Source organism: Chionomys nivalis, chromosome 5, assembly GCF_950005125.1.
Source record: "Chionomys nivalis chromosome 5, mChiNiv1.1, whole genome shotgun sequence".
NCBI lineage: Eukaryota > Metazoa > Chordata > Mammalia > Rodentia > Cricetidae > Chionomys > Chionomys nivalis.
Window position 1 is genome coordinate 22,898,513 of NC_080090.1, and position 24,377 is coordinate 22,922,889.

Consider the following 24,377-nt stretch of genomic DNA (forward strand, 5'->3'; position numbering starts at 1 on the left):
GGCTTTCTGGGGGGTTGCCTTGTCTACATCAAGTCTTGGTCAGTTCCCACAGCCCAGGGATCTCTAGCCCCACCCTTTGGTATGGTTCCCATTAGGTCAATTTTCAGCCTAGAAATCTGGCTTTCTCCTCTTCCTCTGCAGCTAAGAATTCTCAGTGCCACTCCCCTGGTCGGTCTGCTCCACCCAGCTGCACTGCTGGTGGGCTATATCCCAGAGACCCTGTCTGGGGGAGGTGTGGGGGAGGCCTCTTTCCAATGAGAAAATTGTAGAACCTCAAAGAGTGGGTGGCCCAGCTGGAGCTGGGCTTGGAGACAAAAAAAAGAAGAAGAAGAAGAAGAAGAAGAAGAAGAAGAAGAAGAAGAAGAAGAAGAAGAAGAAGAAGAAGAAGAAGAAGAAGAAGAAGAAGAAGAAGAAGAAGAAGAAGAAGAAGAAGAAACAAAGAAAGAAACAAAGAAAGAAACAAAGAAAGAAACAAAGAAAGAAACAAAGAAACAAAGAAAAAAGAGAGACAAAAATCAGCCTCCAGGGCAGGAAAACTCTTTGTCCATACAGAATTAGGCCCAGAGTCCTGTTATTATTACATTTCTATGTTATGTTATTAGTCCTTCTGAGGAGGACTGTGGCAGGGTGAGACTGTCCTGAATGGAAGTAGGGTACCAGCTATCACTAAGAACGCTTCCTGAATCTGGGATTCCGTAGGGATATAAGGGTCACTGACAGAGGATCTCCATTTGTAAAAAGGTGGATCCAACATCCTTGCACGACACTACCAAGGCTGGTGGTCTTGGCCTTCGATTCCTTTTTGTTTTGGTTAGCTCTCAGACCCAACAGCACTTTTCCACAATCACTTTCCATAATCCCGATTTCGGAATTAACTCTTGGATTCATTAAAGAAAGGACAGTTCTCAAAACCTGAGCCTTCAGAAAAATCGGAAAGCCGTAAGGACTACCGCAGGAGGATGACGAAAATGGAAAGGAATAGTGAAGGAACACCTATGCAGAGTGTGCGGCGGAGTCCTAGAGGGAGCGCAGTTGGTAAATTCGAGTGCAGGGAGTGAACTCAGCGCGAAAGGTGGAATTCACCGCGGAGTTGCTCAGGAGAGAGCAGTTAATTTCTCTTACGCCTAGAAAAGCCGCAGGAGGGACGCCCTTAGTAAAGATGACTGCAGTTGTAGTTATTTAAGCGCAAGTGAGCCGGAGAAGCGAAATCCGGATGTTGTCGCGTTCGCAATTGACCGCCCTGCCAGCTTCCAAGATGGTGGCCCCATTGTGCCAATAGAAGAGAAGCCCACAAGGAGGCGCACGGGATTCACTTCCGCCCGGTTCTCCTTCTTACGATCTGCAACCCGGGAAAGATGGCGGCACTGAGGGCTGTGTGCTGCCTCCGCGGCGTCGGGGCTCAGGTGCTGCGGCCCGGGTCTGGGGTCCGACTGCCCAGTCAACCCAGCAGGTGAGGAGGAGGCCGTTCCTGCCTGCGTTCTCTTCAAAACTAGGATTTCTCGAGTCTGAGGTCATCTCAAGGGCCCTGTGACCCCTGAGGAAAGAATGACCCAGGCCTCTGACCCTCCTTGCGCAGGCCAGGTTTCTCAGGTCCCTAAATACAGTGTGCCTCCTGTAACGGAGGATGGGGCAAGCGGGGGAGGGGTGAGTTTGTTTTATCAGAGGCGAAATAGATGAGGCGGAAGACCTTGCCTTACAAATTAATGACTTGAGCGTACCTCCTTTCGCATCGGAAGGGAGACCCCTCCTCGCCGAGCCCTCTTTCCCTAGTTCCTCTCTTTCGCTCGCATATGCCAGTTTGCATTTTCTTTCTCTCCGCCCTCCTTCCCTCCCTCCTCTCTCTTAGTAATCTTAGATTTACCATGAACAAATGCTGTTCTCAACATTCGTATTCGTGCTTGGACCCCAGCTTTATGTGTCCCAAACTGCACTATGGCATTGAAGAGTACAGCCCTGCAATACAGGCCTTCCTTCTTTGGACCCATCCGCATAAGAGTGAAGAGGATAGTTAGGAACATATATGCATATACGAATATATGAACACATGTAATAGCAGTTAGTGAAAAAAGGCCATGTATTTGAAGGAGTTTGGGGAGGGGCATATGGGAGGGTTTGGAGCGGGGGGGGGGAGAAATGTGGTAATGAAATTAAAATTTAAAAACATTTTTGAAAAACAGTGAATGGGGACAGAGGAACCAAGCACACGGTTCGTGCTGTTTGCATAGGATCTATCTTTAATTCCTCAGAGGCGCTCGGCAATGGCAGCCAGATATAGAATGGGCACAGCAGTTTGCAGGAGCTGTCATGTACCCCTCCAAGGAAACAGCCCACTGGAAGCCTCCTCCTTGGAATGGTGAGTGCTCAGAGCTGCTGTCTCGAGTCATCAAAATCTTGGCTGATTTTTTAAAGTGCTATTGGGTTCCTTCTGGTTCAGGCAAAAAGTGATAATAGCAGGGGTTTATTAGTTAGAGATAGAAAGGAATGACAGTCGTCCTCAATTAACACTAAGAGGTCTGTGCCGTTATTTAATTAATGTCAACTTTTTCCAGATTCAATACACTTCTATCTCTTTGTGGACAACATGGGTTTCCTAAAAACATTTGAATGAAACCTATTTAAGTAGAATCATCTTTTCCCCCCATCAAAACTAGGTGTTTTGGGGCTAGAGAGTTGGCTGAGTTAAGAGCACTTAATGCTCTTGCAGAGGACCCAGGTTCAGTTCCCCACATCTGTATCAGGTGCCTTATAACCACCTATAACTCCAGTTCCACAGGATCCACTGGCCTCTTCAGGCAACTGCATGTAGGTGGTGAACATTCATACATACAGGCAAACCACCCATACACATAAAATTTTAAAAAAATAGCCAGGCAATGGTGACAAACGCCTTTAATCCCAGCACTCGGGGGGTGGGGGGGGCAGAAGCAGGCAGATCTCTGTGAATTCGAGGCCAGCCTGGTCTACAAGAGTGAGTTCTAGGACAGACTGCAAAGCCCCAGAAAAACTCTGGCTTGAAAAACAAAACAAAAGTCTTTAAAATAGGAAAAGATCCAGAGAGCTGCCAATAAAGCAATAATGAAACAAAACCCAAACAATTAAGCTCTTTTGGTTTTAGTATTTTGAAAATATACAGGGTCTTGTGCTGGAGATATGGCTTAGTGGTTAAGGGTACTAGCTGATCTTTGAGAGGATCTGAGTTCAGTTTCCAACACCTACATGGCAGCTCATAACCATCTGTATCTCCACTTTCAGGGAATCTGATGCTCTCTTTTGCCCTCCCACTGCACCAGGCATGCATGCGTTTTACACACACACACACCACTCATACACATAAAATTTTAAAAAGAAAGAAACAGGGTCTTGCTGTCCAGGTTGGCCTTAAAATCAAGATCTTCCTCCCTGAGTCTCCTAAATGCTAGAACTACTCTTCCTCTTGATCTTTCATTTTGATCAGTGGTACCATGATTGTCATTTTTTTGTTTGTTTTTTGAGACAAGGTTTCTCTGTGTACCTATCCTGGCTGTCCTAGAACTCTCTGAAGACCAGGGTGGCCTTGAACTCTCAAAGATCTGCCTGCCTTTGCTTTCCAAGTGCTGGGATTAAAGGCATGCACCACCGCTACCTGGCGTCCTTTGTTGTTTTTAACAAAATCTCAGTTGTTCAGTTTTATTAATAAAGATTCAGGATCAGTAAAGACTAAGGCGCCAGATGCTGGGGTGAAAGTCTGCCAGGTCAGAGAGGCAGAGAAAGCACCCAGTTTATCATCTTCCTCTACCTACTTCTCAGAAGTCTCCTTCCTTTTCCTCCACCATCTCTAACCAAACTCCTTAAACTGAATGTCTCTCCCTTCTACTTTTCTGTGTATCTCTCTGTCCTGACCAACTCTACTTTAAATTTTTAAGGTACATATGTTTTCATCAATAGTTTCTTTCTTTCTTTTTTTCTTATGGATGCTTGGCCTTAGCTTGGCTTATTTCTAGTCAGTTTTTTTTAATTTTCTTTTTTTAATTGTTTTTATTGAGCTGTATTTCTCTGCCCCCCTCCTTTCCTCTCCCCTCCTACCCTCTCCCATGATCCTCATGCTCCCACTTTACTCAGATCTTGTCTTTTTCTACATCCTATGTAGTTTAGATCCATGTATGTCTCTCTTAGGGTCCCCATTGTTGTCTAGCTCATATAGTCACTTTTTTTGCTTGTTTTTTTTTAAAATTTGTTTCCTTGTTTTTTGTTGCCCCCTTGCAATATTTCACTAGTAGACCCCCAAAAGAAACAGAACCCCTGCAAAATACAAGAAAGGGTTTACTGAATTTTTGTCGCTGATTTTTGACCCATCTCCAGGAATCCTATATAGTGTCTTCATCTTCCCCAAGCATCATTTTACATGTTATTATTTTCTAAATTTTTTTTTTATTATGTATACAGTGTTCTGTCTGTATGTATTCCTACAGGCCAGAAGAGGGAACCAGATCTAATTACAGATGGTTGTGAGCCACCGTGTGGTTGCTGAGAATTGAACTCAGGACCTCTGGAAGAATAGCCAGTGCTCTTAACCATCTCTCCAACCCTGGTTTCAAGTCTTAACTCTCTTATTTACCAGTGAATGGAGTGCCTACTGCATTTCATGACATTGTTGTGAGGTTGTGGTTTTCACCCTTCCTAAGGCCTTTAATACAGTTCTTCATGTTGTGGCGACCCCCAACCATAAAATCATGTTTGTTGCTACTACGTAACGTTTATTTTGCTACTTGTAGATGATCTTTCTCATTGGGACCACCGGCTCACAAATAATGACATGGAGATTTATTATTGTGAAAGCTGGGCCTATAATTTAGGCTTGTGCCCCAAGCTCTTATAACTTAACCCATTTTTCTTCGTCAACATGTTGCCATGTCACTCATGGCTTTTTTCTCTTTCCTCCTGCATGTCTTGTTTTCTCTTGCATCCAGCTGGCACCATTTTTATTTTCTTCCTAGAGCTCTCTGTCTAGAAGTCTGGGCTGTACCTCTCCCTAGCTAGTGATCATTTAGCTTTTTATTAAACCAATAATAGTGACACATCTTCACACAGTATAAAGGAATATTTCACAACATTTCCCCTTTCTTGTATAAAAGAAAGATTTTAACTATAAACACAGTAAAACTATATACAATAACAACAATTACCATGTAAGAATTCCATTTAAAATGTCCAGTTAATTTGTATTTGGTAAATATAAGGAAAATATTCCATTATCTATCCTTTTGATGAGTCTAAAGTTTTATATCTAAACCATTTTTTGATATTTACTTATTATGTATACAATATTCTGCCTCTATGTATGCCTGCATGCCAGAAGATTTCATGTGGTTGCTGGGAATTGAACTCAGGGCCTCTGGAAGAACAGCCACTGCTCTTAACCTTTGAGCCATCTCTTCAGCCCTCCAAACCATTTTCTATCATAACTTATATTATCATCTTAAAGCTATCTTTTTAGACCTCAAAACATTTTCTTCAATAAACAATGTAAACTTTTATGTCTCTCAACCTTATAAACTTTGCATCTCTTATGTAGATTTTCTTTTTCTGAATTTGGTAACAAGAAAAACTATAAAACTATAATTAGCTCATTTTCAGTCTCCATCAGAGACCTAAGAAGGGTAAAATATTACTTGAGTGGATAGGAAGTGCAGAACAAACAACTTCCAAAACTATAGAAACAACAGAAACAGTTGGCTGCCTGAAGAGTCACCCAAGATTCCTCTGTAATGTTGGAGTATCCATTTTTGGCTTGTAGTCCTATAATACCTGACAGACCTTTCTGTGAAGCAGGAATTTTGAAGGAAGTCCTACCTTATCTTGGCAAAGTTTGGCAGTTGCCTTTCTGTCCTGCTTCTATTTTGGACAACATACTATTAGCAGTCAAAGCAAGGGCCATTTTTTTTTTGCCCAGTGGCTAGCTTTTGCCACAAAGAAAGCAAACTCCAGAGCTGGTCGGTGGTGGCACATGCCTTTAATCCCAGCACTTGGGAGGCAGAGGCAGGTGGATCTCTGTGAGTTTGAGGCCAGCCTGGTCTACAGAGCAAGTTCCAGGATAGGCACCAAAAGCTATAAAGAAACCCTGTCTTGAAAAACAAAAAACAAAAAAGCAAATTCCATGTGGAGGTTCTTCAATGCTCATCATGATTTTTTGAAGAAAATTGGTTTTGCTGGGTACAGATACATGTCTCACTCTCACTGTCATGAAAAAGTTTTATGTTATTAAAACATCTTAAATGCCGTATTGAAGGTCTTTGAAGTGTTTGAAAATCACCTATCTAAAGTATATCTTTGTATGACCTTGAAAACATCCCTAACATGACTAAAATTGATTGTTATAGATGATTTAGTTATTAATCTTTATTTTTTATTTATTTTTTTAAAAGATTTATTTATTTATTATGTACACAGTGTTCTGTCTTCATGTATGCCTGCAGGCCAGAAGAGGGCGCCAGATATCATTACAGATGGCTATGAGCCACCATGTGGTTGCTGGGAATTGAACTCAGGACCTCTGGAAGAGCAGTCAGTGCTCTCAACCTCTGAGCCATCTCTCCAGCCCTAATCTTTATTTTTTTTATTATCCTAAATAGTTTTCAAGTACTAAAACTATGTTTTTAAATGAGCTGCCTAGGTACAATACCCAAAACAAGAAATAGACATATATACCATATAACAAAAATAACCTTAAATTTGTATCAATTGTAGGCAGACTTTTCTGTCCCACTAGGTGGGCTCCCCAAATAACCACACAGACTTATTAATGCTCTGCTGATAGCTTAGGCTTGTTTCTAACTAGCTCTTATAACTTAAATTAACCCTTATTTCTTATCTGCCCTCTGCCATGTGGTGGTACCTTCTTTCAGCACAGCTTGTTTATCTTGTTTCTCTCTGCGACTCCTCACTACTCCTCAGACTCCACCTTTCTTCCCAGCATTCTCTCCACCCTGAAAATCCTACCTAACTATCAGCCAATAAACTTTATTAATGATGAGAGTAACACATCTTCACAGTGTACAGAGGATTATTCCACAGCATTCAGTATACAAAAATCCATACCAGTGCCGGGCGATGGTGGCGCACGCCTTTAATCTCAGCTCTCAGCACTCGGGAGGCAGAGGCAGACGGATCTCTGTGAGTTCAAGACCAGCCTGGTCTACAGAGCTAGTTCCAGGACAGACTCCAAAGCCACAGAGAAACCCTGTCTCGAAAAAAAAAAAAAAAAAGAAAAGAAAAATCCATACCAGTGTAAATATTTGACACTGTGGGTTTTCAAAAGTAGACTCAGCAATCTACCCTTTTATCATCCTTTCATTTCTATACTATAGCCCCCCTTTTCCTTCAGAAAGACATCCCTAAATCTAATCTGGTTTTTTGTTTGTTTTATTTGTTTTTTGGTTTTTTGAGACAGGGTTTCTTTGTGTAGCTTTGGAGCCTGTCCTGGCACTAGCTCTTGTAGACCAGACTAGCCTGAACTCACGGAGATCCTCCTGCCTCTGCCTCCCAAGTGCTGAAATTAAAGGTGTGTGCCACCACAGCCCAACGAATCTCCTTTGTTTGGCTTAGCTTTTTCCCTGACAATGACCAGTAACAATTTGTAATCAATCCCTGTAAATGATGACAAGCATCCATAACCCACCCAGTGACCAAAAAACACCCATCCCACCTCTTGGGAATGTGGGTGTTGTGTTCTCTAGACTGCTTCTTGTTGTCTGTGGGGGATGGCATCTTTATGAAACCTGAGAAAATTGAAATATTGGTCAAGTCCTGGGAAAACTAACCATAACATTTGTTGTTCAGTCTCTGCAATGGGAAAACTTGAGGCTTATTTGTAGTCCTGGCTGGAATAGTCTGTAAGGCTGGACCTTCTCAACCAGTAACCTTGAAGCTCCTCTAGATCCAGAACTCCGAGGAGACTGCAACAAAGGCACCCTGAGAGGCTGGATCACCTGAGTCACCAGTTTTTATTGGTTTCTGGTTCCCTTGCTGTGAAAATACACAAGCTTTCAAAGGTAACATGCATATATACATTAACACAAGTATGTACACAATGTAATTGTTGTTGTTTTTTGCTCTTTGGGGGCCCACCATCCAACTCTCAAGTAAATACTTGGAGACTTATTCTTATGAATGCTTAGCCTTAAACTTAAATTATCCTATCTACCTTTTCTTTTTTTTTTTTTTTTTTTTTTTTTTTTTTTTTGGTTTTTCGAGACAGGGTTTCTCTGTGGTTTTGGAGCCTGTCCTGGAACTAGCTCTTGTAGACCAGGCTGGTCTCGAACTCACAGAGATCCGCCTACCTCTGCCTCCCAAGTGCTGGGATTAAAGGCGTGCGCCACCACCGCCCGGCTCCTATCTACCTTTTGCCTTTGGGCTTTTACCTTTCTTTATTCTATATTTCTTTCTTTCCTTCTTACTCTGTATCTGCCTATGTTGCTGGGTGACTGGCCCCTGGTATCCTCCCCTTTTCTCAAGCCTAGATTTCTCCTCCTATTTATTATCTCTGCCTGGCAACTCCACCTATCTTCTCTCCTGCCTGGCTATTGGCCATCCAGTCCTTTATTAGACCAATCAGGTGTTTTAGGCAGACAAAGTAACAGCTTCACAGAGTTAAACATATGCAACATAAAAGAATACAATACATCTCTGCATCATTAAACAAATATTCCAAAGTATAAACAAATGTAACATATCTCCAACTAATATTCTACAACAACACAAGCCAGCCAAAGATGATTTCTTGTTTTATGTTTGAGCAGGTAAAATATATGTAACCTGTCTTGTATTTTTTTCTAGGTTTGTTTCTTTATATCTGCAGCCAGGCTTTTCAGGGGGCCTTCCCCAATCAAACCTGAACTTCTCTAACCTGCAATGAATCCACAGCCTTTTATTTTCTATAGAAACAGAAGCATAACCTCTTCCCTAAAGCAATATATTTCTGACTTCCATTTTAAAGTTAAGGCATTCCTAAAGTATCTAAACTGGTTTGATTCAACAGTTCCTTCCACAATCCAATGTCTCAGCAGCTGTTGTTCTTTGTTCATTAGCAATCAAAAAGTTGAAAATCAACAAAACACCACATAGGTTCCAGGCTCTCTGTGTATTTTCTATCTTTATGTGGCTTGTTTTTATTCACAGTATTTTTCTTTCTTTAAAGACTTTATCTTATTATTTATAAATTATTTTTTTCTATGAGTGTCTATATCCTTTTTTTTCTTTTTAAGCCTGTGCACGCTTTTTAAACACTGTAACCTACTTAGAGGTTTTTTCCATCTGAATTTATCTTGACTAAGCACTTGCCACGTTTTTTTGACCACATGAGACAAATCTTGAACTGCTGTGTCAGCTGCTGCGAAACTCAGCCGAGTGCATGGGGCTGGTGGCTGGTTCCAGCCCACAGACAGTCTCTGCTCACCATCAAGCCTATCCAGGAGACCAGGGACACTGGGAAGTCACTTTTGACTCTGTGTTCTGAACTTTTTTTCCCCAGCTTTATCAGGCCTTATGTGGATATATGTAGCTGGACATTGGGTGCCATATGTAAGTGATCTTTCTCGTCGGGACTGCAGCTCACAAATGACGACATGGAGACTTATGAAAGCTCAGCCTTTGCCATAGCCTTGTCCCCGTAGGCTCCCCCTCACCACCACCACCACTTTTTTATAGGTTTTTTGAGACAGGGTTTCTTTGTGTGGTCTTGGCTGTACTAGAATTTACTCTGTAGGTCAGGCTGAACACAAACTCATAAAGTTCTGCCTGCCTCTGCCTCCCAACTGCTGGAGTTAAAGGCATACGTCACCACTGCTAGCCCCTAGCTCTTATAATTTAAATTAATCCATTTCTATTTATCAACATGTTACCACATGACTTGTGGCTTTTACCTCTCTTCTACATGTCTTGCTTTCTCTCTACATTTAGTGGCAATGCCCTTTTTTCCCCCAGAGCTCTCTCTGTCTAGAAGTCTTGGCTATACCTCTTGCCTAGCTATTGGCCATTTAGCTTTTTATTAAACCAATCACAGTGATGCATTGTCACACTTTGTAAAGGAATATTTCACAACAGCTACCATTGTGAATCATTGTAGTAGTAGTAGTGACTTACTTAACTTACATTACCCCTCTCTGCCTTTTGCCCCTGGCCTTCCTTTTCCCATTCTGTTCCTTCTGTAAGTTCTTTACTTGGAGACTTATTCTTATGAATGCTTAGCCTTAAACTTAAATTATCCCACTCTTACTCTGGGTTGCCGTGTAGCTGAATGCCTGGCCCTCCTCCTCCTCTCCACCTAGATTTCTCCTTCTGTATATTCTCTCTGCCTGCCTCATTACTGGCTGTTCATATCTTTATTAGATAGATCATCAGGTGTTCTAGACAAGCAGAGTATCACATCTGTATAGAGTTAAACAAATTCAGCATAAACAAAAGTAACACCTTAACATAATAGTCCCAACATAGCTCGCTTTTTTCTAAACAAAAATACAAAACTTTAACTTGAGCATAGGAAGGTGTATACAAAAAGAACAGTTATCAAGTAAAGATTACATTCATAATGTACTGAATTCCAGTTCACTTAATGTCTTTCAATTTGAAGAAAGTACTTTATAATCTATCCTGGCTTAGTAAATCCAAACTTATTTTCTGTAATATCTAAGAAAATCTGCAACTATAACTATCTAGTCTTCAACCTCATCAGAGGCACCAGAAGGATATAATATTATTTAAATAAACAAAAAGTGCGTTGCACATGACTTCCAAAAACTCTAGAAATGACAGAGGCATCTGACTGCCTAGACAGTCACCCAAAGTTCCTTTGCATTTTTGGGGCATCCACACAATAACAAGGTCCTAGGTTCAATACCCAGCATGGCATAAACCATAAGTGATTGTAGACTCCTATAATCTCAACACTCAGGAAGTAGGGACAGGATGATCAGTTTTTTTTTTTTTTTTTTTTTTTCCAGACAAGGGTTTCTCTGTAGCCTTAGAGCCTGTCTTGAACTAGCTCTTGTAGACCAGGCTGGCCTTGAACTCACAGAGATCTACCTGCCTCTGCCTCCCAAGTGCTGGGATTAAAGGCGTGTGCCACCACTGCCCGGCAGGATCAGAATTTTAAGGTTACCACCTTCAACTATATAGTGGTAGTGAGTTTGAGGCCAGCCTGAGCTGAGACCCAGTCTCAAAAACAATGAGCAATCCTGTAATTTAATATTAAATGTTGAACATATTTACCCCTCCCCCCCTAGAGGATAGGTCTCACTATGTAGTCCTGATTGGTTTTGAACTCACAGAAATACCTACCTCTGCCTTCTTTGTGCTGTGTTAAAGGTATGTACCCCCTCGCTGAGCTGAAGTGTATATTTCTCACTGGTTGTCCATTCATCATATACTTTTTTTTTTTTTTTTTTTTTTTTGGTTTTTCGAGACAGGGTTTCTCTGTGGTTTTGGAGCCTGTCCTGGAACTAGCTCTTGTAGACCAGGCTGGTCTCGAACTCACAGAGATCCACCTGCCTCTGCCTCCCAAGTGCTGGGATTAAAGGCGTGCGCCACCACCGCCCGGCTTCATCACATACTTTTAGACATTAGTTACTGATAAGAAGCCAAGGCTCAGTAGTTAAAGGCTCTTCTAGAAGACTTAGGTTCAATTCCCAGCACCCATACTGATTGGTTCACAACCATCTATAACTCCAGTTCCAGGGATCTGGTGCTTTCTGACCTCTGTGGGCTCCTGCACACATGTGTCACATATATGTACACTCAGGCACACACATACTCATAGAAAAATAAAATAGATAATAAATATTTGTCAGCTATATTAGCACATCTTTTTAATTCCAGCACCTGCTGCATGTAGTGGTTTCCAGGCCAGTTGGGGCTACAGTAGTGAAACCCTGCCTAAAAAAAAGGGGGGGGAATAGTAGCCAAGCCTCATGACACAGGCCTGTAAGCCCAACTCTTCAGGAAGATCATTAAGGGTTCAGTACTAGTCTACAAGGCTATCCTGGGTAACCTAGTGAGATCCTGTCTGAAAGTTAAAAGGAGGAAGGCTATAGCTCACTGGTAGAGCACTTGCCTGGGACAAGTAGTGCCCTGAGTTTAATCTTCAGCACAACAGCAAAATAAAAGGTGTTCTAGGGCAGGGTTCTCAACCTTCCTAACGCTGTGACCCTTTAATGCAGTTCCTCTTGTGGTGACCCCAACTATAACATTATTTTCGTTACTACTTCATAACTGTAATTTTGCTACTGTTGTGAATGATATGATAATGAAAACATCTGTGTTTTCCTATGGTCTTAGGTGACCTCTGTGAATGAGTCTTTCAGCTTCTAATGTGGTTGTGACCCACGTGTTGAGAACCACTATTCCAGGGGCTGTAATATGGCCTTCATGACCCCTCTCACTGGATAGTTTAGAGCTTCTTCCCTTTTCCCCACCTCTTGCCATCTTCCTAGTTAATTGGAAGGAGGGTGCTAACAAGGTGCGGAGTGGAGAGGCAGAAGATATGTAGAAAGAACTAATTTTTTTTGCTGTCTTTGGAGATTACCATTTGGCTCTGAACTATTTCCCACTTCTCAGATGTGGACATTTTGAAGGACAAAATGGTCTCCAATGTGACCCTGAACTTTGGGCCCCAGCACCCAGCAGCCCATGGAGTCCTGAGACTGGTGATGGAATTGAGTGGAGAAATGGTGCGGAAGTGCGACCCTCACATCGGACTCCTGCACCGGGGCACTGAAAAGCTCATTGAGTACAAGACCTATCTGCAGGTGTGGAGGTGAACAGGGCTCTGTTGATGGGGTCTGAGCTGTAGCTTGAGACCTGATGGTTTTGCTGCCCCCAAGCTTCAGGGCAGGAGGGTGGCAAGGGTTAGTGTGTTGTGGAATAGTATTTTAAGAGGTGTTACGTACCTTTATGATGTGGAATATTTGTTTAGTGATGTTGTTATTTAAGGTGCTGCATTCTTTTATGTTGCATTTGTTTAGCTCTGTGAAGCTGTGTTACTTTGTCTAAAACACCTGATTGGGCTAATGAACAGCCAATAGCTAGGCAGGAGAGGGGTAGGCGGGGCTACCAGGCAGAGAGAATGAAAGGAGAAAGAGAGGAGGATGCCAGGGGCTGGCCAACAGACAGATACCAATCAAGAAAAGGACAGAAATGTATATAGAATGGAGAAAGGAAAAAGCCCAGAGGCAAAGGTAGACGATTGAATTTAAGTTAAGAAAAGCTGGCTAGAAACAAGCCAAGCTAAGGCAAGGCATTCATAAGTAAGAGTAAGTCTCCGTGTATTTATTTGGGAGCTGTGTGGCGGGTCCCCCAAAGAGTAAAGAGTAGATAACAACATTGGTCCTTTGAGGTCGTTGTTGGCTGGGAGCATGGAGCAGGTGTTAAACGATGCAGGAATCTTGTTCTTCCAGCATCAGTACTTTACAGCTGGAGCCACACTCCAGCTTATCTCTGTCTGATTTTTGGCTGGCCCTTTTGTCATTACTTTAGTGCCTCAGTTTCCCTCCTCTTAAATGAGTGCGTCAAAGCCAGTGTCCCTCAAGGCAGAGACAGAGGAATGAGACGTCAGCTCTTCAGGATTAACAGCTGACTCTTGTGTCTTCCCACTCTCTTAAATTTGTTTTCGAAATACTTAATGAGTCAGAGTGACCGGAGGTTTGTGACAGAATTTGCTGCGTTTGGAAGAACTGTGTGACCTAAATTGTTGAAGGTCAGATTTGAAGGAGTTGGATCTGGAATTCAATTCCAAATGTTGTCTTTCTGTCTGTCTGTTTGGTTCATTGGTTGGTTGTTTGTCTGTCTGTTTGGTTGTTTGTCTGTCTGTTTGGTTGTTTGTCTGTCTGTTTGGTTGTTTGTCTGTTTGGTTTGTTGTTTGGTTGTTTGTTTTTCTGTCTGTTTGGTTGTTTGTTTGGTTGGTTGGTTTGTTGTTTTTCTGTCTGTCTGGTTGATTGGGTTTTGTTTGCTCTTTTCTTTTTGCTGTTATAGAGAAAGGCCCTGAGAACAGCAGACTGGAATCAGGGCCTAGACTGTGACTGTATATCATATGCTTCCTCCAGGGAGCCTAAGCAGTGGTGGCTTCTGTTCAGACTTTCATGGGTTAATCCCTGTAGCATCATCCTGCGTCACAAATGACATCAGGACCAGAACAGGCTGTCCCAGTGAGAAGCGTTTTAACTCCTCCTTCTTCCTGGAAGCTGGAACTGGCTTGTTAGGCAGCTGGAACTTAGTTTTCTTGACATTCTGGGGGAAAGCTCTGTAACACTGATTACTTTCTCCTTCAGAATCTCAGTTTCAAGGGACTAAGAGGAGAAAGACGTAGAAGTTCAGGTCACTTTTTGAGAGAGGTCACAGTGCTGAAGTCAACTTGTACTGGCTTGTAAGAGCCTGAGAACTAAGTTTTAGGAATTTTATGACTTGGTTGCTGAAGTTATTATTACAAATTAGATTATACATAGTGTCTGTGTGTGTCTATGTTTGGTTTGGTTTATTTTTTTGAGACAGGGTCTCCCTATGTAGCTCTGACTGTCCTAGAACTCACTATGTAGAGTTCTAAAAATACTGTGTAATGTTGTACCACGTGTCTCAGGGGTACATTCAGTTACATTTTGATAGCTTAAAATTGACCATAGTGGGATTATTTTCACCATGGAAATTATCAAACATGGTAAATCAAGGTCTTCTCATCATTTAGAGAGCCAGTTTTTAAACATTTAGTGCTAGTTTTAGATAAGCTATTATGGGAGCTGGGACTCCTGAGACTCTACAGGTAAGCATTGACTTCTGATGCCTGACAAGAGGAAGGTTTCCAGCCGCAGACAGTGCAGTTCTGGGTCTGTTAGATGTGATCTTTATTCCTCCCTTTTGACAGGCCCTTCCATACTTTGACCGGTTGGACTATGTGTCTATGATGTGTAACGAACAGGCTTATTCTCTAGCTGTGGAGAAGCTCCTAAACATCCAGCCTCCTCCTCGGGCACAGTGGATCCGAGGTATGTTCTGCTCCTTATTTCTGCTGGAAGCTCACAGAACGTCAGTGCATTGAACGCAACTTTGATATTTAGACTCCAGATTCCACCCACACTGATTTGCAGGATGAGTCTTTGGCTCCTCTGTCCTTCTCTCATAAACAAACAAACAAACAAAAATCCCACAACACACACACAGTATAAATATTTGATTTGTATGCTTATTGTGTATATAGATGCATGTCAAGTAGCATGTGTCAAGGCATGTGTGGGGAGGTCAGAGGACAACTTTTGGGAGTCAGTTCCCTGCTTCTACCATGTGGCCTCCAGACTTGTTAGCAAGTCTTTACCCGCTGAGCCATCCTTCCAGCCCTGTCCATCACTTGTTGTCTTTCTGTCTCCCAGTGCTGTTTGGAGAGATCACACGGATTTTGAACCATATCATGGCTGTGACCACACATGCCCTGGACATTGGTGCCATGACTCCTTTCTTCTGGATGTTTGAAGAAAGAGAGAAGGTATAAGATAGAGGCGTGGATAGGAATAGGGAGGAAGTTTAAGAGGGCAGGAAGGAGAAGATGGAAGGAGGAGGCAGATGAAAACAAGAGAGAAGCATATTTTGTTGGATTGTATTTGTAGGAAGTGTTTGGTTAGAACAAGAAGTCAGAGGTAGGGCAGTGGGCTACTGTGTTGCTGAACTCGGGGGTTGCTGGACTTTGTTTCTAATTCCCAGTGCGTTCTGTCTAGATGTTTGAGTTCTATGAGCGGGTGTCTGGAGCCCGAATGCATGCTGCTTACATCCGACCAGGAGGAGTGCACCAAGTGAGTGGTTCAGCCTCCACATGCCTCTTCCCTCTTTGTCCACTGGAGGGCAGTGTGGGTTCATGGAACGGAACTAACTCTGTCTCCTTGGGAAAGGGTACTGTAACAAGAATCGCTACTTGGTTTCTAGGACCTACCTCTTGGGCTTATGGATGACATTTATGAGTTTTCTAAGAACTTCTCTCTTCGGATTGATGAGGTGGAGGAGGTAAGATATAAATCAACGGGAAAAAATATCTTGGTCCCCTAAAAGGGCTTGTGGAGTTTTAGTACCCAGTGTTATGTAAGTACAGAGACTTTTGAAGATTGTCATGTAGAATATTAGCACACTGGATTTCTCCAACCATAGATGCTGACCAACAATAGGATCTGGCGAAACAGGACGATCGATATTGGGGTTGTATCAGCAGAAGATGCACTTAACTATGGATTCAGGTAGGAGAATGCAGCTTCTTTCCTTAGGGGTGGGAAAGTGCATAGAGGGTTACAGCCCAGTGTCTGGGTTGCACACATGCTCGCTACTCCTCTCCATGTCGTGAGTTTGTGTTCCATAACCAAAGTGGTGGGCAGGAAGCGGCAGATAGGAAGCACGCATGTCCTTTCCTGTTTTTGTGGAGGGTGGTCCTTATGCTCGTTACATCCTACAGTGGAGTGATGCTCCGAGGCTCAGGCATCCAGTGGGACTTACGGAAGACCCAGCCCTATGATGTTTATGACCAGGTCGAGTTTGATGTTCCTATTGGTTCTCGAGGGGACTGCTATGACAGGTAAGACCCAAATCCTTACTCGGCTCTTTGTCCTTGTTGGTTTCTTTGCTCCGTTTCCTAGTATCTGTAGGAGCCTGTGTAATGTGTAAACTTGGTAGAGTTGTGCTTAGCATTCATAGCCCCTAGTATTCTCCCCCAATACAAATGCCAAATAATAGCGCTATTTATTTTTTACCCTTATCCCACCATCCTGCCTTAGAGAGAACTAGCCTGGATGCTTTTGTAGCTGAGAAAGCTGAAGCGTGAGTTAGGGATTAGCCTGCTAGTGATTAGGATTGGAATCTTCCTGACCCAGCGATCTTCCTGCTTGATTCTAAGCTTCAAAATCCAGTCTTGTTTACTGACCCTGAATAAGATTTGCTTCTGTTGTTCTCTGTTTATCTTTCCATTTGACTCCTTAACTCTGTAGTCGAAACTGTGTTTAAGAGGGTTAAGAGGTAAGGAGGGAAAAACTACAGGCCATATTCTTGTGGGGGGGGATTGGAGAAGGACTCAGTGGTAGAATCAAAATACTGCAGGGTTTATATGGGCAGCCAAGGTGAGCAGAGACACTGTTCCTGCAGAAGCAGGAACGTTTACCCAGCATTTCAGATCTCCCAAAGGGCATCCGTCCAGACTCCTGCTTACTCCTCTGCCTACTTTCTCTTGTTCTGAGTCTGTCTCTTCCACATCAGGTACCTGTGTCGTGTGGAGGAGATGCGCCAGTCCCTGCGCATCATCGTACAGTGTCTGAACAAGATGCCTCCGGGAGAGATCAAGGTTGATGACGCCAAAGTGTCCCCACCTAAGCGAGCAGAGATGAAGGTGGGCTGCAGGGACAGGGACGAGAGGTCAGGCATGGGAAAGAGAAAAGTCCTTGGATTAAATTCTGCCTTTCAGTTTAACCACACTCGAGTTTTATTCTGTCTTCACTGCTTCCTGATTTACATGTAGGTTGTTAGTCTCCCAAAGGGCAGAGAGTGCTTTCTCTGCTGGGGGAAAGCCCAAGGGAAGAGCTTAGATAGGACTTCTTCCTTTTTCTTTTATAGTTTCTTTTCAAGGCAGGATTTCTCTGTGTAACAGCCCTGGCTGTCCTAGAACTCACTCTGTAGATCAGGCTGGCCTTGAACTCACAGAGATCTGCCTGCCTCTGTTTCCTGAGTGCTGGGACTAAAGGCATGTGCCACCACCTGGCTGGATCTGTTTTTTTTGTTTTTTTTTTTTAAATATGTTTCCTTTTTCTTCCCTCAGACTTCCATGGAGTCACTAATTCATCACTTTAAGCTGTATACTGAGGGCTACCAAGTTCCTCCTGGAGCCACATATACGGCCATTGAAGCACCCAAGGTGAGGAGAGAAGGGAAAATAAAAGTTGGTGGCTGGAGGTTGACAGTGACAGAGAAGGTTCAAAGTTCAAAGATGAACCAGAGAGGCTTTGGTAGAAAAGAGAACACTCTTCCTACTCATAGGGCATCCAATTTTCTTCCTTGAACAGGGAGAGTTTGGGGTATACCTGGTATCTGATGGCAGCAGCCGACCTTATCGGTGCAAGATCAAGGCCCCTGGTTTTGCCCACCTGGTAAGACAATCTCAATGGTTCTAACTGTAATACATCAATAATTATTTTTGTTTATTTTCAGCTGCTTAAAAAATTTTATTTAGCCAGGCGGTAGGGGCGCATACTTTTAATTCCAGCACTTGGGAGGCAGAAGCAGGCAGATCTCAGTGACTTTGATGCCAGCTTGGTCTACAAAGCGAGTTCCAGGACAGCCAGGACTGTACACAGAGAAACCCTGTCTAGAAAAACAAACAAAAAAGTTCTTTTTACTTTATTTGTATGTGTATGCGTGTATGGTACATGAGTATAGGTGCCTTCAGAGGCCAAAAGAGAGACTCAGATCCCCTGGAGCTGGAGTTACAAGCAGTGTGAACTACCTGTTAATTGGTTTCGGGAACCAGTCTTGGGTCCTCCGCAAGAGCAGTACATGTCTCCAGCACCTTGCTTTTTGAGATAGGACTTTGCTATGGTTTGTCTAGAACTCCCTATGTCTCTTGCTTTAGCCTCCCAGGTACGAGGATTACAGTACACACCTCCACATCCAACTCTCGGATGAGAATTTGTTTTTTCCATTTGTTTGTTTAAGACAAGTTTGCTTAATAACCCAGATAAGCTTGGAGCTCACTATGTGTGTGGGCTATCCTTGGATTCACAGTGACCCTTCTGCCTTAAGGCTTTCAAGTGCTAGAATTACAGACAAGAGCTCCTGTGCCTGACTTAGATGAGGATTTTGGCTTGGGGTTTTTGTCGTGGTTTGTTTTGTTTTGTTTTTGAGGCAAGATCTCAGTATGTAGCTCTGACTGGCCTAGAATTCTCTATGTAGACTAGACTGGCTTCAGACTATAAATATCTTCCCATGTGCTTAGATTAACTTTATATACTGTCAACCCTGCCTTGGATGGAATTTTAAAGAGCTCTTCTCTGCAAACTTACATTAACATGTTGTTATCCCCATCTCCACAGGCTGGTTTGGACAAGATGTCTAAGGGACACATGTTGGCAGATGTCGTAGCCATCATAGGTATGAGACCTGTTATGCAGTAAGGTTGTCTAAGGCATGGGGTTTGGGATTCTGTTTGGGAACAAAACCAAATGCTCCCTGTCCACTGTAGACTGTCCTGAACTCTAGGCCAGAGTGTGTCGTACACAGTCCTGTGCTCTGGATCTCTGGCAATAACACTTTATCCTCTCACCTTCTAGGTACCCAGGATATTGTGTTTGGAGAAATAGACCGATGAGCAGAGACACAGCCTTTGTGTTCCCACGCCTGGCAGCTTCCCTGCAAGGTCCCTCATAGGAAACGAAGCTGTGTGTCTCCGTGTGTATAAACAAACATACATGTACACGCCGAGTTAGCTGTACAGGCTTTCTGTGCATGTACTAGAAAAAGAGAAATTATATTAAATTAGCCGCCTTGCGGCCCCTATGCCAAGCTTCTAGTGAGTCTTTCTTGGTGTCTTACTGTCTTTCACTTTGTATTTCTGTTTGATTTTCCCAGCTGAATCTCCACCCCCTCTCTGACTCTTGCTTGCCCTTTCCACTTCTCCATTCCCCATTTCCCCTTTTCCCTCAGTTCCTCCTGATGAGGGGGCTGTTAAACATGGCGGATATAGACAGCCTTTCCCAAACATGAAAGTCTGCTCATTCTGTGGGTTAGGAGGTTGGTCCCTGAAAGAGCTGAGGCGTAGAGGCCAGATCTTCCAGCTCCCCTAGTTGGCCCTTCCGGGAGCCGTCTGGTCTCTAGTGCAGGAAGGGGAAGGGGCCAAAGTGTGGGGGGAAGGCGTGGCAGGAAGGGGGGAACTGTGGTCAGGGAGCTGTTCGTGGGCACAGCTGCGCAGTTCTGTCAGAGTGTCTGATCGCCAGTTCCCAGCCCCGAAGCCCCTGCCCAAGATGATTCCAGCCGTGGTCTTGCTCTTGCTCCTTTTGGTCGAACAAGCAGGTAGGTGAAAGGGTTTGGCGTGTTTTAGCTGTGCTTGAGTGGGAAGCCAGGGCGTGAGTTATGGAAGGCAGGGAGAAGGCTGGTGCCAGGCGGGTGGGCACAGGGCTGTGGCCGATTCTGAAGTTAGTCCTGTTGGGTCTAACACTACTCATCAATTCCATCTTTATTGTTCCTTCCTTACCTCCCGTACTGGGTTAGTCTGTCGGGGTGGGCTATGCAGCATGGAGAGCTTCTCTAGGAAAGTCCCGTCTCTTGATCAGCAGTACCACGGGACGCTCTCGGTCTCTGTTGGGAGCCGATCTCTATATACAATGCTCTCTAGATAGGCTAGGGCCTGACTGTGAGCTTGGAAGTAAGGCAGGGGACTCAAAATAGACGAGTTCCATTTCTGGGGATGGCATGGGTCACACCGTTCTGTCAGCCGACACCAGTAGGCAGCAGAGGGTCGGGTCCCGTGTTCTCAATCATCAGTTGAGAAGTAAAAGCCCAAGACCCAGTGGTTCTGAGCTTCTAGGCTGCCAAAGAACTTCCCTCAGCTTTGGTTTATTTTGCATTCTATCAGTGTGTGGTGTTTGTCTTGGTGTGGTGGGGACAGGGTATTATGTAGCCCAGACAAACCTGAAAACTCCCTGTTTAGCTAAGGCTAACCCTGATTTCTTAGTCCTGCCCCCACCAGAAGTGCTGGGTTTCTAGGCCTGTACTACCATGCCCAGCAAGGAGCTTGAAAAGCTGGTTGAGGGCTGGCTTTTACAGAGGTAGGGCTTAAACTGTAGGCAAACAAGAATGGGCTTTGGAAGCAGAAAAAAAAAAACGATTTGAGTTCCAATTCTGTTGCCTGACACTGGTCCTGAGTGTTTCTAAGCTTTTCTGAGTACCTGCATTTTATCCTCCGCGAAAGTGTGATGCTGATGTTTGTTTCACAATGTAGTTGTGAGATTTCTGTAATACCGTGTAGGAGTGTTGTAGAATCAAAAGTAGAAGTGAGGGGGCTGGAGAGATGGCTCAGCGGTTAAGAGCATTGCCTGCTGTTCCAAAGGTCCTGAGTTCAATTCCCGGCAACCACATGGTGGCTCACAACCATCTGTAATGAGGTCTGGTGCCCTCTTCTGACCTGCAGGTATACACGTAGAAAGAATATTGTATACATAATAAATAAATATTTAAAAAAAAAAAGTAGAAGTGAAAGACGGGCGATGGTGGCACACGCCTTTAATCCCAGCACTCGGGAGGCAGAGGCAGGCAGATCTCTGTGAGTTCGAGACCAGCCTGGTCTACAAGAGCTAGTTCCAGGACAGGCTCCAAAGCCACAGAGAAACCCTGTCTCGAAAAACCAAAAAAAAAAAAAAGTAGAAGTGACTTGTGTGGACTGGACAGGGGTCACACCGTTTTTGTCAGCTGGTGAGGGGGTGGGCGGTATAAGGTTCCAGTCCTAGGGACTCATGAATCAGATGAGAAAGGCAAACCTCAGGGGCCCAGTAGCTCACATTCACACACACACACAAACACACACACACACACACACCCCGTGGTCCTGAAAAGGCTGGGAGCAATCTCAGCCCAGATCCTGTGCGGTCATTTGAGGCGGGATCTCATGTAGCCCGGGCTGGCATCATTCACACTCTTCCTGCCTCAGCCTCCTGATATTGTGAGGCTACCATGTTCAGTTCCTGTACACCTTATTGTTTGGGAAGTTTTGTTTCTTAGTTTTTTGGTTTTTCTCTTTTTTGGGGGGGGGCATTGTTTGTTGCTTGTTGTGAGTTCCTGTTTTGTTTGTTCATGTTTCAAGGCAGGGTTTCACTGTGTAGCCCTGGCTGTCCTGGAGCTCACTGTGTAGACCAAGCTGGCCTTGAACTCAGAGATCCACCTGTCTCTGCCTCCCAGGCATCACGTGCCACCACTGCCTGGCTTTTTTTTTTTTCCCCTTCAGGATCTCACTGTATATCCTAGGCTTGTCTGAAACTCACCCAATGCTTTTAGCCTCAGCCTCCCAAGTGCTGGGATTATAGGCATGACCTGCCACTCTCAGCTCCTGTGTGATTTGTTGTTGTTGTTGTTGTTGTTTTTTCAGTTGCACAAACTTCCCCTCTTAGAGGTCTACCATGATTAACAGGGCAGAGTAGCAAGAGGAAGAATCTATATTTTAGATTTAGTTTGTGGTCATTTCTTTGAGCTGTGGTCACCACCCAACGTTGCGTGAACAGTCAATGGTGTCTATTGGGCCTCAAACAGAGTCACTTTGTTTTTGTTTGTTGTTGGCTTGTTTTGGTATAGTTAGTGCCTTGGGTGGCAAACGGCAGAGAGGCTGAGATGACCAATAATAGAGTAATTGCCTTCCTTCCCTTCCCCAGCTCACATCCTTCCTGTCCAGCTCTCAGCCACAGGTCATAGGACTTAGCAGAGACACACTCTTGTGGTTTCTTTGTTGAAATTTTGCCACTATTTCTTTCTCCCTCCCCCACTGGGCTGAGGTTTTTGTCTCAGCCCAGTAAACTCTGATGGGTCCTTGAGGTAGAAGAAGTGCTCAATGATGCCTGAGGAACCACAGTACTGAAAAGAGAGGTCGGGGCTGAGAGGGAAGTCTGTAACCCTCAGTAAACCCAAGTCCTACCACAACCGAACCCTTTATGCGTCCTATCCGACTTCTGCCATAGTGTGAGGGGGAGAGGGGCAGGTAAGAGAAACAACAGTCTAAAGATGGGGTTAGAAGGACCCCCCACAAGACCCTGTCCCACCTCTCTGACCCCTTCCCCTTCCTCTGAGCAACAACCCTCCCTTTCCCTGTGCACCGGGTCCCATGGGCATCCTGTATCCCCTCAGCTGCCCTAGGAGAGCCCCAGCTCTGCTATATCCTGGATGCCATCCTGTTTTTGTATGGTATTGTCCTTACCCTCCTCTACTGTCGACTCAAGGTAAGGCAGGGAGGGACGGTTGAAGAACCGGACCCAGGAGTGGGAGGTCTCAGGAAGGGAAACCGAAGGGGTTCTCCATGGTTTGGAGGGGAAGGAGATGGGCCTCCAACTTCTCCCTTACTGATTGCCTTTCCCCCCTCTAGATCCAGGTCAGAAAGGCAGCGATAGCCAGCTATGAGGTACGGAGTCCCACACCTGTGCGTCAATGATTTTGTTTTCAGGCTCCCAGCCTTCCTGGGTTATTAGCCTTAGCACTGAGACCTCTGGGAAAGCGTGTGTTTTGGAGACTGATCTGTACCCTGCCCCTCACCTCAGCATGAGTAGCATGCTGCCATCTAGTTGAGCTGCAGATAAAATGTCTGGACAGGAAAGAATGAAGCAGAGGTGACAACGCCCAAGTGTTGTGTGCTGCTCTTGAAGGGTGTGGCCATACGGGTAAGGGAGCACATGTGTGAGTGCTCCCAGCTTAAGGCAGCTAATGCTAACCTTGACCCAGATAGTCCCTGGGTGGGAAAGAAGATGATGGGGGATGGGGCCCAAAGAAGGTATACGTCTTTAATGCCTTGCTCCTTTCATCTCTACAGAAAGATGCTGTTTACACGGTGAGTGAACCTCTTTTCCATATCTTAGGGGTCAGAAAAAGAGGCTTGGGTTTAGAATGACTTTGATAAGAATGGGGTCTGAGGTGAATGGGGGTCCTGTGATGAGCTCAAACTCCTGATCAGCCTTTGACTCTCCTGCAGGGCCTGAGTACCCGGAACCAAGAGACATACGAGACTCTGAAGCACGAGAAACCACCCCAGTAGCTTTAGAGCATATGTCCTTGGCTGCGTTCTCTCTCTGCTTCTGTTCTCTCTTAGCCCTCACAGCTGACATCACGATGCTACCTTTGTGCTTTTGATGCTAGCTGACCTTACTCCCATGATGCCAGGCTCTAAGTTAATGTCCACCAGCAGTCGCTCATTTCCGTTAAAGACTTACTCACAGATGGTTGTTCCCTTACATATTCCATTGCTTCCTTTCTCTGTCCTCCCCTGATCCCCAGCTCTTGCTAAACAATGGAAAGGGATTACCTTCCAATAAAGCTAGTACAGATGTGACTCTACTCATTTTGTCATTTGTCATATAACGGTTCAGCTTGTACTAAGCATTAGACTGGATACTGAAGATACAGTTTAGAGTGAGGCAAACTCAGCTGCTGAGAACACAGGACTCCAGGGCTACTTTGCTCTTTTGTTTGCTTGTCTGTTTTTCAAAACAGGGTTTCTCTGTAGTCCTGGAACTCATACTGCAGGCCAGGCTAGCCTCGAACTCTGCCTCCCAAGTGCTGGGATTAAAGGCGTGCACTACCACTGCCTTGCTACCTTGCTCTTTTGAGGTATGAGTGCTGACTGTATCTAGACGAGTGATAAGACCCTTGTTCTC

At 44.3% G+C, this 24,377-nt stretch overlaps 2 protein-coding genes across 2 annotated transcripts; both read left to right on the forward strand.

Moving 5' to 3' along the window:
• Window positions 1-1,319: 1,319 nt before the first annotated feature.
• Window positions 1,320-19,532, forward strand: Ndufs2 (NADH:ubiquinone oxidoreductase core subunit S2). Its single transcript, XM_057770947.1, has 14 exons — window positions 1,320-1,450; window positions 2,247-2,353; window positions 12,586-12,776; window positions 14,882-15,002; window positions 15,384-15,496; window positions 15,726-15,800; window positions 15,931-16,008; window positions 16,150-16,235; window positions 16,448-16,567; window positions 17,242-17,371; window positions 17,798-17,893; window positions 18,042-18,125; window positions 19,068-19,125; window positions 19,305-19,532. The coding sequence occupies exons 1-14, from the start codon at window positions 1,356-1,358 to the stop codon at window positions 19,340-19,342; spliced, it is 1,392 nt and encodes a 463-aa protein (XP_057626930.1). The 5' UTR covers window positions 1,320-1,355; the 3' UTR covers window positions 19,343-19,532.
• Window positions 19,533-19,679: 147 nt separating this feature from the next.
• On the forward strand, window positions 19,680-24,050 carry Fcer1g (Fc epsilon receptor Ig). Its single transcript, XM_057770252.1, has 5 exons — window positions 19,680-20,043; window positions 22,861-22,952; window positions 23,096-23,131; window positions 23,537-23,554; window positions 23,696-24,050. The coding sequence occupies exons 1-5, from the start codon at window positions 19,995-19,997 to the stop codon at window positions 23,756-23,758; spliced, it is 258 nt and encodes an 85-aa protein (XP_057626235.1). The 5' UTR covers window positions 19,680-19,994; the 3' UTR covers window positions 23,759-24,050.
• The last annotated feature ends 327 nt before the right edge of the window (window positions 24,051-24,377 follow it).